A 14,004-nucleotide genomic window follows, 5' to 3' on the forward strand; every position below is an offset into this window, starting at 1 on the left:
TGATATCTAATTGTTCCCAGTTTTCATTAATCACAGCACACCTGCTTTCCATCAGCAAATTGAGGACAAGAACCCTGGCGGCACTGTCATGCTTCGCCAGTTCACTGGTCTAGTCTAGTGTGTGTAAATCTCGTTTCCTGATCTCTTAGGACTGTCAGTTCTAAGCTCCGCACCATTCCCTGGATAATCTACGTAAACCTTGTCTCCATGTAAAGTTTTTCCTGAATATCTGTTCCATGTCCGCGACTGCACTAACGCCTCACGACCCTGTCTCTGTGCCTATGTCCTGCTCTTGGGTTCGTCCCCAGTCACGTCCTTGGAACAGAATTCGAATGGGTAGCCACCGGGAGATCTCACTTCTGGCAGTGGTCTTTTTTCATTTCTCTTTCTGGTTACCTTCTCCCACTCCTTATCTTCTTCACAACTGCCCGTCACCTTCCTCTGATTCCTCTCCTCCTATCCTTTCTTCCATGGTCTTCTTCAGCCCTTTACCTCTTCCACCCATTCCCTCTCAGTTTATTACTGCACCCCCTCTCCCCTCACCCAGTCTCACTTGCCAGCTTATACTCCTCCTCCACCACCTTCCTCGGCCTAGAACATTAACTCTTTATTCTGCCCCTCCCTATCCAGTCCTGATGATGAGTCTCAGCCTAGAACATTAACTCTTTATTCTGACCCCTCCCTATCCAGTCCTGATGACGAGTCTCGGCCTAGAACATTAACTCTTTATTCTGCCCCCTCCCTATCCAGTCCTGATGACGAGTCTCGGCCTAGAACATTAACTCTTTATTCCCCTCCATGGTTGCTTGCCTGACCCACTGAGTTCCTCCTGAATTTTGAGTGTTGCTCTGCATTTCCAGCATCTGTAGAATCCTTTGTATTTAGGAATATTGATAATTACTTGACACGTTCTGAACATAAAACTGACTGTGGCAAAAAGAAATATAGACAAGATGGCCATTTGTTAGCCAGCTCTGTTGTTCATTAAAGTCACGACAGGTCTACTTTAAGCCATTACAAAAGTACAAGTCAGTTTTAAGTAAAGCCTCCACCAGATCAAATGTTATAAAAGTTTGTATATTATTCTCAGTAGCTGACCCCTTGTTCCAAAACTAAGACCTTCTGTTCTCCAGTCTTCAGCTTTATTACAAATATCTTGTCAAGCCATCCATTTGGGGAATTAGTTGAAATCTGACACAAGAGGTTTAAGGTAAGGGGAAGGACCTTTCAAGGTGATCAGAGGGACAAGCTATTTTACATAGAGAACAGCTGCTATCTGGAGCATACTTTCGGAGGAAGTGCCACAATCAGATATACTTCAGAGGCATTCAGGCAGACACTTACACTAAATAGGCAAGGTATAGAAGGGTAGCCAGCTGTTGGTGTAGTGGCACCAGTACTGGCCAGCTCCTTCATGCTTTCCAACCATGCCAGATTGAGTATAAAAAATAGAATGTTACAGAAATGGCAAAAATGCCACCCAATGTGCCACAAGATGCGAAAAGGAGCCACAATGGAAGGGTACAGTCCAATTGTGGATAAATAGGACCTGTACTTTCTGTTCAACACATTACACAAGTGACACATCTGTGGCTAAGATGACACAGCCGTGCCTAACAAGAGAAGTCAAAGCCAACATAAAGGACAAAGAGAGGGCATATAATAGAGCCAAAATCAGGGGAATTTAGAGGATTGGAAATCTTTTAAAAACTAACCGAAGGTAACTAAAAGTCATTAAGAAGGAAAAGATGGAATATGAAAGGAAGCTAGCCAATAATATTAAAGAGGATACCAAAAGTTTTTTCAGATGCATAAAGTGTAAAAGAGAGATGAGAGCGGATATCGGACTGCTGGAATACAATTCTGGAGAGGTAGTAATGAGGGACAATGAAATGGCAGATGAACTGAATAAGTATTTTGCATCAGTCTTCATTGTGGAAGACGCTAGCAGTCTGGTGGATGCTACAGGTGTCAGGAGGAATGAAATGTGTGAAGTTACCATAATAAGAGAGAAGGTTCTTCAAAAACTGAAAGGCCTGAAGGTAGATAAGTCACCTGGACTAGATGGTGTACACCCTAGGGTTCTGAAAGAGGTGGCTGAAGAGATCATGGATGTATTCGTAATAATCTTTCAAGAAGTACTAGATTCTGGAATGATTCCGGAAGACTGGAAAATGCAAATATTACTTCACTCTTCAACAGGGGAGAGAGGCAGAAGAAAGGAAACTATAGGCCAGTTAGCCTGACCTCAGTGGTTGGGAAGTTGTTGGAACTGATTATTAAGGATGAGGTCAGACTAACGGGCCTATAGTTTCCTTGGAGGCACATGATAAAATAGGCCATATTCAGCATGGTTTCCTTAAGGGAAAATCTTGCCTGACAAATTTGTTGGAATCTTTTGAAGAAATAACAAGCAGGATAGGCAAAGGAGAATTGGTTGAGTTTTAGAAGGCTTTGACAAGGTGCCACACACGAGGTTGCTTAATGAGTTACAAGCCAATGGTATTACAAGAACGATTCTAGCAGTGGCTAATTGGCAGGATGCAAGGAGTGGGAATAAAGGGAGCCTTTTCTGACTGACTGCTGGTGACCAGTGGTGTTCCACAGGGGTCTATGTTGGGACTGATTCTTTTTACATTATATGTTAATAACTTAGATGATAGAATTGATGGTTTTGTCACAAAGTTTGCAGGTGATATGAAGATAAGTGGAGGGGCAGGCCATTTTGAGGAAGTAGAGAGGCTACAGAAGGACTTAGACAAATTAGGAGAATGGGCAAACAAATGGCAGATGGAATACAGTGTTGAGAAGTGTATGGTCATGCACTTGGTTAGAAGAAATGAAAGGTTTGGCTATTTTCTAAATGGAGAGAAAATACAAAATAATTGAGGTGCAAAGGGACTTGGGATTCTTTGTGCAGGCTTCTCTAAAGTTTAAGTCCGTGGTGGGGAAGGCAAATGCAATGTTACCATTCATTTCAAGAGGACTGGAGTGTAAAAGCAAACATGTCGTGTTGAAACGTTATTAAAAACTTTTGAGGCCTCACTTGGAGTATTGTGAGCAGGACTGGGTCCCTTATCGTAGAAGGGATGTGCTGAAACTGGAGGGGGCTCAACGGAGGTTCACAAAAATGATTCCAGGATTTAATGGCTTGTCATATGAAGATCAGCTGATGGCTCTGGGCCTGTATTCACTGGAATTCAGAAGTAAGAGGGCTGACCTCATTGAACCTATTGAATTGTGAAAGGCCTTGATAGAGTGGCTGTGGAGAGGATGTTTCCCATGGTAGGAGAGTCTCAGACCAGAGGACACAGACTCAGAAGGGAATGGAGATGAGGGGGAATGTCTTTAGCCAGAGAGTTGTGAATCTGTGGAATTCATTGCCACGGCCAGCTGTGGAGGCCATCTTTATGTATATTTAAGGTGGAGGTTGACAGATTTTTGATTGGTCAGGGCATGAAGGGATATGGGGAGAAGGCTGGAGACTGGGGCTGAGAGGGAAAATGACCAAGCAGACTCAATGAGCCAAATGGTTTAATTTTGCTCTTATATCTGTGGTCTTATGGTCTTAATACTTCCTCACGAGAATCTTATCCTTATTCATAGCTATCTTAAAACTTGAGGAGTTCCTTTCCATAGAAGCTGCTTGGCTTGCTAAGTACCTCCAGTGTTTTATGTGCATTGCTGAAGATTTCCAGCAATTGTGGTACCTCTTGTGTCACTTTCACAGTTAATCTACTGAGACTGTGTGGTGTCTATACTTCTCGCTGCCTCAGTAAAGTAGCTGGCATAACCAAAGACCCACCCTCCCCAGGCTCTCTCCCTCTTCTCCTCTCTCCCAACGAACAAAAGGCTGAAAGTACAACAGGACTGTTATTATGAAGAGATGGACACCTGACTTAACAATCTCACATTATGAGCTTGAAGGAACAAAATGCTGAGAGAACCAAGCAGGTCAGGCAGCTTCTATGGAGGGGAATGAACAGTCGATGTCTCAGGCCAAGATCCTTCATCAGCACTTTTTAATCTTCCACCTTATTATTTACCTGCACTGCACTTTCTCTGTAGCTGTTACACTTTTTTCTGCATTCTGTTATTTCCCTTGTTCTATTTCAATGCACTGCTTAATGAGTTGATTAATATGGAAGATATGCAAAACAAGCTTTTCACTGTATCTCGGCACATGTGACAATAATAAACAAACACCAATTTCTCCGCCACCCGGCTCAGCTGGAGAACCAAGTACCAGTCCCGGTGAATCACCAGCTGGTTGCAGTCTGTGACTGATCCTTTCGCCCAAGCAGCAGAGCTGTTGGAAGGTGTACCAACCTGACCAGTCCTCAATTACAAACGTTGGGCAGGGTTTCTGCAGTGACTGGGAAGTTGCCAAACCGCCCTGAACTGCAAACATTAATGTCTGGAGGAAGACATCAGGCTGACAGTGACACCTTTCTCCTTCCAAGGTAGAGATTGCTGAACAGGAAGCCAGGTGTAGAACAAAGTGTTAGATGACATGATGACAATGAACTCACGACCAGCATTCAGCTTACTTGTCAGCTGAGGCTCTCTGGAAGATATTCCACCTCCAGGAGAAGTTAATTCTGGCTGTCAGCTGAGAATCCAGGCTGGTCATTGAAAATCAAAACTCTGCAGAAGCCGAATTTAAAACAGTGTCCTTCCGCAAATGCCAGCTGCTGTCCATAATCTGTTAGCTTGCTGCATGCGAAATAAATTCTGGGTTTATAATCGGTACAGTGAAAATCTTTGTTTTGCATACAGATCCATTCATCATATCAGTACATTGAGGTAGTACAAGGGAAAAAGGTAACAGGATGCAGAATAATGAGTAACAGTTAAAGAGAAAGTGCAGAAGGTGCAAGGTCATAACGAGGTAGATGTTGAGGTCAGGACGCCATCTTATTGTACAAGCAGTGTACTCAAGAGTCATAACAGTGGGGTAGAATCTGTTCTTGAGCCTGGTGGTTATGTGCTTTCAGATTTCAGTATCTTCTCTCTGATTGGAAGAAGGGACAAGACAGAATGTCTGGGGTGGATGGGGTCTTTGATTTTATGTCAGCTCCTTTACTGATGTGGTAGGACATATAGTCAGAATTCATGAAGAGAAGAGGTGTCATGATCTGGTCCGTGAAGTCCGCATTCCGGTTCATGGTCCGGTCTGTTGATTCCTTATTCCGGGTTTACCTGTTTTCCCTTGTTCCATTGGGTGCCTTAATTGAGGCACCTGATTCTCATTTCGGGCTGGCACATAAATACCTCTTAAACCAAGGATTCCTTGCTGGACTGTTCCCTTCCCTTTCCTTCTGAAGCCTTGTCTGCATCCCTGTCAAGTTTAACTGCTGGAGTGAGACCGGAGCCTTGTCATGCCAAGATAAGGAACTATCTATTGTTGAGTTTGGAACTATCTCTTTGTCTCCCCATATTTAGTGCCTATGTCAATGTAGGGACCTGGCGAAGGTCCTGTTCCCAAGGAGGGGTCCTAACTCTGTGCAAAGCACAAAATAATCTGCAAATGCTGTTGTCAAAGGAACACTCACAATGCGCTGGAGGAACTCAGCAGGTCAGTCAGCATCAGCTGAAAAAATTAGTCGACGTTTCCGGCCAAAACCCTTCGTCGACTAATCTTTTCAACTGATGCATACCGACCTGCTAAGTTCCTCCAGCGCATTGTGAGTGTTTCTGTGTAAAGCCCCGGCCCTAAGTCCTGTTCCCAAGGAGGGATCCTGGCTCTGTGTTCTGTGTTCCTGTGTTCCAAGTTCCAGGTGCCGTGTTCCAGTCCTGTCCAAGTCAAGGCTTTGTGATGTCGTCCAGTCCAGGAGTCCCTCAGCAGTTTACCTCGGCAGTTTCCTCAGCAAGTGTCCTCGGCAGTCATCCTGTCCCTGCGTCCAAGAAAGGGTCCTGCCCTGCGCTCCAAGAAGAAGTCCCAGCTCCATACCCAAGAGCCTAACCAAGCCGAGTCCAAGAGCTACATCCTGCCCTGGAGTACCTTGCCCAACCCGGTGCTGGAGATTCCCTTCTCCAGTCCTGGAGTTCTCTCGTCCAGTCCAAGCTATGTCCAAGAACCTCATCCAGTTCCAGCCACGTCCAAGAACCTTGTCCCGTCCATGTCAAGGCTTTGTGTTCTCATCCTGTCCATGTGCCTCATCCTGTGCAGGAGTGCCACGTCCAGTCCTGTAGACACGTCTGGTCCTCGCTTAGATCCGGAGTCCAAGCCCGAGACAAGACCCAGGTTTTGGCTCCCTGTCCAGTCTCTGGCCCGCAGTCCAAGCCCAGGCTCCTAGTTCCAAGTTCCTTGTCCTTGTCCCGCTTTCCTAGTCTTAGTTCTAGCCCAGGCCTGGTGTCCTTGTCTTGTCTGGGGCCTGTGTCCATGTCCAGCGTCGTTTCTTACTGACTGTCCTTGCTTTCGTAACAAACCTTGTCGTTCCTCGTACTTCAGTGTCTGTGTCTTGCATTTAGGTCTGCTCCCAATGCCCCCTTATGACAGGAGGAGGATGGTTTTTGTGATATGCTGAGCTGTGTTCACAACTCTGCGTTTTCCATAGAACCATAGAAACTACAGCACAGAAACAGGCCCTTTGGCCCTTCTTGGCTGTGCCGAACCATTTTCTGCCTAGTCTCACTGACCTGCACACGGACCGTATCCCTCCATACACCTCCCATCCATGTATCTGTCCAATTTATTCTTAAATGTTAAAAATGAACCCACATTTACCACCTCGTCTGGCAGCTCATTCCATACTCCCACCACTCTCTGTGTGAAGAAGCCCCCCACTAATGTTCCCTTTAAACTTTTCCCCCCTTACCCTTAACCCATGTCCTCTGTTTTTTTTCTCCCCTTGCCTCAGTGGAAAAAGCCTGCTTGCATTCACTCTACCTATACCCATCATAATTTTATATACCTCTATCAAATCTCCCCTCATTCTTCTACGCTCCAGGGAATAAAGTCCTAACCTATTCAACCTTTCTCTGTAACTGAGTTTCTCAAGTCCCGGCAACATCCTTGTAAACCTTCTCTGCACTCTTTCAACCTTATTTATATCCTTCCTGTAATTTGGTGACCAAAACTGAACACAATAATCTAGATTCGGCCTCACCAATGCCTTATACAACCTCAACATAACATTCCAGCTCTTATACTCAATACTTTGATTAATAAAGGCCAATGTACCAAAAGCTCTCTTTACGACCCTATCTACCTGTGACGACACTTTTAGGGAATTTTGTATCTGCATTCCCAGATCCCTCTGTTCTACTGCACTCCTCAGTGCCTTACCATTAACCCTGGATGTTCTACGTTGGTTTGTCCTTCCAACGTGCAATACCTCACACTTGTCTGTATTAAACTCCATCTGCCATTTTTCAGCCCATTTTTCCAGCTGGTCCAAGTCCCTCTGCAGGCTCTGAAAACCTTCCTCACTATCTATTACACCTCCAATCTTTGTATCATCAGCAAACTTGCTGATCCAATTTACCACATTATCATCCAGATCATTAATATAGATGACAAATAACAATGGACCCAGCACTGATCCCTGTGGCACACCACTAGTCACAGGCCTCCACTCAGAGAAGCAATTCTCTACCACCACTCTCTGGCTTCTTCCATCGAGCCAATGTCTAATCCAATTTACCACCTCTCCATGTATACCTAGCAACTGAATTTTCCTAACTAACCTCCCATGCGGAACCTTGTCAAAGGCCTTACTGAAGTCCATGTAGACGATATCCACTGCCTTCCCTTCATCCACTTTCCTGGTAACCTCCTCGAAAAACTCCAATAGATTAGTCAAACATGACCTACCACGCACAAAGCCATGTTAACTCTCCCTAATAAGCCCCTGTCTATCCAAATGCTTGTAGATTCTGTCTCTTAGTACTCCCTCCAATAATTTACCTACTACTGACGTTAAACTCACCGGCCTATAATTTCCCGGATTACTTTTCGATCCTTTTTTAAACAACGGAACAACATGAGCCACTTTCCAATCCTCCGACACTTCACCCGTAGACAGCGACATTTTAAATATTTCTGCTAGGGCCCCTGCAATTTCAACACAAGTCTCCTTCAAGGTCCGAGGGAACACTCTGTCAGGTCCCAGGGATTTATCCACTTTAATTTTCCTCAAGACAGCAAGCATCTCCTCCTTTTCAATCTGTACAGTTTCCATGGTCTCACTACTTGATTCTCTCAATTCCATAGATTTCATGCTAGCTTCCTTAGTAAATACAGACGCAAAAAACCTATTTAAGATCTCCCCCATTTCCTTTGGTTCCGCACAAAGCCAACCACTCTGATCTTCAAGAGGACCAATTTTATCCCTTACAATCCTTTTGCTCTTAATATACTTGTAAAAGCTCTTTGGATTATCCTTCACTTTGACTGCCAAGGCAACCTCATGTCTTCTTTTAGCCCTCCTGATTTCTTTCTTAAGTATTTTCTTGCACTTCTTATACTCCTCAAGCACCTGATTTACCCCCTGTTTCCTATACATTTCATACAACTCCCTCTTCTTCTTTATCAGAGTTGCAATATCCCTTGAGAACCAAGGTTCCTTATTCCTATTCTATTTGCCTTTAATTCTGACAGGAACATACAAACTCTGCGCTCTCAAAATTTCCCCTTTGAAGGCTTCCCACCTACCAATCACATCTTTGCCAGAGAACAACCTATCCCAATCCACGATTTTTAGATTCTTTCTCATTTCTTCAAATTTGGCCTTCTTCCAGTTCAGAACCTCAACCCTAGGACCAGATCTATCCTTGTCCATGATCAAATTGAAACTAATGGTGTTATGATTACTGGAACCAAAGTGCAGTCTTGGTCAGAGCTGTTGTCATAGCAAACCACAGTGTTCATCTGGATAAAAGATTAATGTAAAATAAGCTGTTATGCATCCAGATAGAATGCTTCTATGGTGCAGATACAGAAATCAGTGTGGTCAACCAGGACATGCCCAATTTCTTTCACCTCTTGAGGAATTGGGGGCAGTGATTCACATTCTTGGCCAAAGCATCAACATGGTTGGACCTGGCCATGCTTCTAGGAACTTCAAGCACTCAACCATTTCAACCTCAGCACCAGTACTGTAGGATGGAGCATGTGCACTACCACCCTTCCCAAACAGGCCCTTGGGCCCATCATGTCCATGCTGACCAAGTTGTCCAACAGAGCAGGAACAATTTACCTGCATTTGGCCCATTTCTCTCAAAACATTTCCTATCCTGGTACCTGTCCAAATGTCTTTTGTAATCACGTCTACCTCTTTGCCTAGCAGCTCGTTCCATAAACACAGCACCCTCTGTGTGAAAAACTTAGTCCTTTACACTTTCCCCTCTCATCTTAAACCCTCTAATTTTAGAGTCTCCTATTTTTACGTTCCAGTACTGTATCTGAATGTTCTGGAGCCACAGTCATTGTACAGCAAGCAAACAGGCTGAACCGTGCTCGTCATCATCCAGCCATTATCCAATACCACTTTAGTCCCATTTTTCCCCATCTCCCCATATTCCCATCACCTCCCAGCACCTGCATGTGAAAGAGGCTATCGATTTGCTCAGTTAATCCACCAACCCACAGGTTTTTGAGATGTGGAAGGCAGCTGGAGCCCACCTGGTTAGTGAGAGAGCATGCAAACTCCACCCAGGCAGCACCAAACCTGGATTTCTGGTGCTGAGGTGGCGGCTCTACGTGCCTCTGCACTTTCTCCTTGGTTGAGGGATGTGTTTGACAGCGTCTGGGTTTCTGGCTGAACTGCAGATTGCAAGTGTGAGGGGTGTGATTGTGCGGTGTTATGTGCAGAATGTGGTCTGAGTCTGGGGTCTATTACCTGCCGAGATGGACTGAAACATCTTCCGCCTTTGCCTTCCAGATGATGGCAAGTTGTCCTTGGATGAATTCCGGGCCTTTTTTTCTGATGGGACCCTCAACGAAGAAGAACTGGAAAACCTCTTCCACACGATCGATCTGGACAAGACCAAGTAAGACAGTCCCTCCAACCTCTGTCTCACCTGTTCAACATGAAGGGAACTGAGGGTGTTGGGAAACATGTAAAACCTTCTGGGATTCTGACCCCCGCCTCCCCAATGCACCTCGGTTAGACTGGTGAGATTTTGAGGCAGATGGCATGCGCCGAGCCAAAGTCTTACCTCTGTACTAAGGCCAAGGTCTCCAGGAGCTGAGGTTATCCTAACAGCAGCTCTGAGCCTAACCTCAGACCCTCTCTGCCCTCCTGCCTGGAGGTGTTGGGGGTATTTTTGGCAGGGAGCCTTCTTCAACCTGTTGGGAAGCTCTTTGCTGTGTTTCAGGGTCCTTTGTCTGAAAGTTTGGCTTGGAAACTTGTCTGTCCCTGTGCCAAACGTCATTACACTGCTACTGATTGGATGGCAGTGAAGCAGTTACTGACTAACAACATACTGGTGTGTTTGTTCAAGTGTATGATAGGTCAGCACATATTAGGAACCAGGCTGGAGTCTGGGCGGGTGAATTGTGTGTGTTTGCGGGGGGGGGAGGGGGGCACAGGGTGCTACTGAGGGTTGAGGTATGAAATGGGGTGTGCAGTACAGGGAGCCATGGTGTTTAGGCTGCAGGGAACGTGAGAAGACAGAGGGTAGAACTGGAGGACAGCCTGACACAGTGTAAAAGGAGTGTCCAACAGTAGGTTGCAGTACCACGGTGGGCAGGAATGAGGGGGATGTGGGCTTTACTGTAGAGGGAGATCAAGAAAAGCTGGATGGACAGTTTCAACAGCAGCAGGACTGAACACAGCTCCATCATCACAGTTCAGGTACATTGACACTGATCAACATTGTTATCCTGAGTGATTCATGTCAGGCTGTGGATGGCCAGTTTACATTGAACATAGAAAACCTGCAGCACCATACAGGCCCTTCGGCCCACAAAGCTGTGCCGAACATGTCTTTACCTTAGATCTACCTAGGCTTACGCATAGCCCTCTATTTTTCTAAGCTCCATGTGTCCATCCAGGAGTCTCTTAAAAGACCCTATCGTTTCCACCCCCACTACCGCCACCGGTAAGGTAACGGCTTCTTTGAGGGGAAGACTCTTCAGCTGACTTCAGCACCAAGGATGATCTAGTCAGATGTCTAACGTCCATGAACTAGTCCAAAGTCCAACGTCCATGAACTAGTCCGATGTCTCAGCAAATAGTTGTGCTGAATGTGAACATTTTGTAAGTGGTCGGCACATTCTGAGATGGGGACAACCCAGGAAACCCCAAAGGGGGCCAAGGGAGGATGTTGAATCCGACATTCTGGGTGACAATATACATTAACGATACACAGAGCTGATGAGAGTAGATTCAAGGCAGACATTTTTAAAACTCATCTACGCCTTCCATAAATTGTACAAAGATCCAAATCCTCCCTCAGGGTGAAAAGTCACAACAGAATCAGGCTTAATATCACCAGCATGTGTTGTGAAATGTTTTAACTTAGCAGCAGCAGTACAATTCAATACATGATAATACAGAAAAAAAGTAAATCAATTGCAGTAGGTATACAAATGTATATTCAATAGATTAATTAAAAATAGTGCAAAAACAAATAATATTAAAAAATGAGGTACTGTTTAAGGGTTCAATGTCCATTTGGGAATCAGATGGCAGGGGGAAGAAGCTGTTCCTGAATCACTGAGTGTGTACCTTCAGGCTTCTGTACCTCCTACCTGATGGTAGCAATGAGAAGAGGGCATGTCCTGAGTGATGGAGGTCTTTAATAATAGATGCTTCCTTTCTGAGGCACCGTTCCTTGAAGATGTTGTGGATTCTACGGAGACTAGTACCCAAAACAGAGATGACTAATTTCACAACTTTCTGTAGCTTCTTTTGATCCTGTGCAGTAGATGCTCCCCACGCACCATGGTACATCTGCAGAAGGTTTTGAGTGTTTCAGGTGACAAACCAAATCGCCTCAAAATCCTAACGAAATAGATTAGATTAGATTAAATCAGCCACAGCAGTGTCTCCTTCACCTCAGACTGTTGAAGTTTGGTCTGGGTCCCCACATCCCAAGAATATTTACAGAGACAGCTGTGTAAAATGGGCCCGATGGATCACTGGGGAACCGAGTCACCCCAACCACAAACTATTCTAGCTGCTGCCCTCCGGGTAACAGTACCACAGCATAAAAGCCAGGCCCATCAGGTTCCGGGACAGCTTCTTCCACCAGGCCATCGGAATGATTAATTCACACTGATACAATTATATTTCTATGCTATATTGACTATCCTGTTGTACATACTATTTATTACAAGTTACTATAAATTTCACATTACACCTTCAGACAGAGACGTAATGTAACAATTTTTACTCCTCATGTATGTAAAGTATGTAAGAAATAAAGTCAATTCAATTCAAAGTTCATAATCAGCTCTTTGGTCTTACTGACGTTGAGTACCAGGTTGTTGCTGTGACACCACTCCACTAGTTGGCAAATCTCACTCCTGTACGCCCTCTCGTCACCATCTGAGATTCTGCCAACAATGGTTGTATCGTCAGCAAATTTATAGATGGTATTTGAACCATGCCTAGCCACGCAGTCATGTGTATATAGAGAGTAGAGCAGTGGGCTAAGCACACACCCCGGAGGTGCACCAGTGTTGATCGTCAGCGAGGAGGAGATGTTATTACCAATTCACACAGATTGTTGTCTTCTGGTAAGCAGTTCGAGGATTCAGTTGCAAAGTTCTGTAGCTTATCAATCAGGACTGTGGGAATGATGGTGTTAAATGCTGAGCTATAGTCAACAAGCAGCATCCTGACAAAGGTGTTTGTATTGTCCCGATGCTTTCGGGCTATGTGAAGAGCCATTGAGATAGCATCTGCTGCAGATCCATTGTAGCAATAGCAGCTTTGATTATGTCAGAAAGTTGCTAAAGTAATCCTGGAATGGGTGCAGCTGCTGAGTACACAGCAAGATCACATACTGGATTGTGATTGTGAACTTGTTTTGGGCTGTTTGGCAGCGGTGTCAGTAGGGGAATTCTCCTTGGCCTTCTGAAGGCCAGTCTGATCCACAGGATACCCTCCACCCAGTGATAGCTTGTCCACACTCCACTGTGTTTCCTGGGCTCTGTGCTCTATCAACCTGTCTGATTTTATGGCAGGTCCGAGGAACTGCCTGAGGATAGTGTTATAGAGTCAGACAACACTACAGCCAGAAGTAGGCCCTTTGGCCCATCTAGTCTGTGCCGAAATATTATTCTGTATTCTGCCTAGTCCCATTGACTTGCAGCTGGACCATAGCCCTCATTCCCCTTCCTGTCTAAACACTGATTCAAATTTCTCTTAAATGTTGAAATCAAACCTGCAGCCATCGCTTGTGCTGGCAGCTCGTTCCCCACTCTCACCACCCTCTGAGTGAAGACATTCCCCTTAATATTTCAGCTTTCACCCTCAACCTATGACCTCTAGTTCTAGTCTTAATTTTTCCTCAGTGGAAAAATCCTGCTAGCATTAACCCTACCTATGCTGTTGATGATTTGGTAAACCTCGATCAAATCTGCCTGCATTCTCCTGCGCTCCAGGCAATAGAGTCCTAACTTATTCAAACATTCCCTGCAACTCAGGCAGTTCTAGTCTTAATTTTTCCTCAGTGGAAAAATCCTGCTAGCATTAATCCTACCTATACTGCTGATGATTTGGTAAACCTCGATCAAATCTGCCTGCATTCTCCTGCGCTCCAGGCAATAGAGTCCTAACTTATTCAAACATTCCCTGCAATTCAGGCCCTCAGGTCCCGAAAATATCCTGGTAAATTTTCTCCATACAGTTTGAATTTTAGTGAGTTTTGACTACAACATCAATTATAAACCTGTCTGGCGTTGCCCTGTGCTCCAACACTGTCCATTGCAGTGTTTCCAGGAATGATCAATTCTGATCACACCATGACATCTTACCTCATTTCATTAAAAGAAAATCAATCCTCCAGAGGATTCTGCAGGTCAGACAGCATCTGTGGATGCAGAGG

At 44.9% G+C, this 14,004-nt stretch overlaps 1 protein-coding gene across 1 annotated transcript in view; it reads left to right on the plus strand.

The window, feature by feature from the left end:
• necab2 (N-terminal EF-hand calcium binding protein 2) overlaps nt 1-14,004 on the plus strand; it is a 101,069-nt gene that overhangs the window by 20,398 nt on the left and 66,667 nt on the right. The window contains exon 3 of the mRNA XM_063067336.1: nt 9,888-9,996. Within this exon, the coding sequence (XP_062923406.1) occupies nt 9,888-9,996 (109 nt within the window). The remainder of the gene's footprint in view (nt 1-9,887; nt 9,997-14,004) is intronic.

Source organism: Mobula hypostoma, chromosome 14 (assembly GCF_963921235.1).
Source record: "Mobula hypostoma chromosome 14, sMobHyp1.1, whole genome shotgun sequence".
NCBI lineage: Eukaryota > Metazoa > Chordata > Chondrichthyes > Myliobatiformes > Myliobatidae > Mobula > Mobula hypostoma.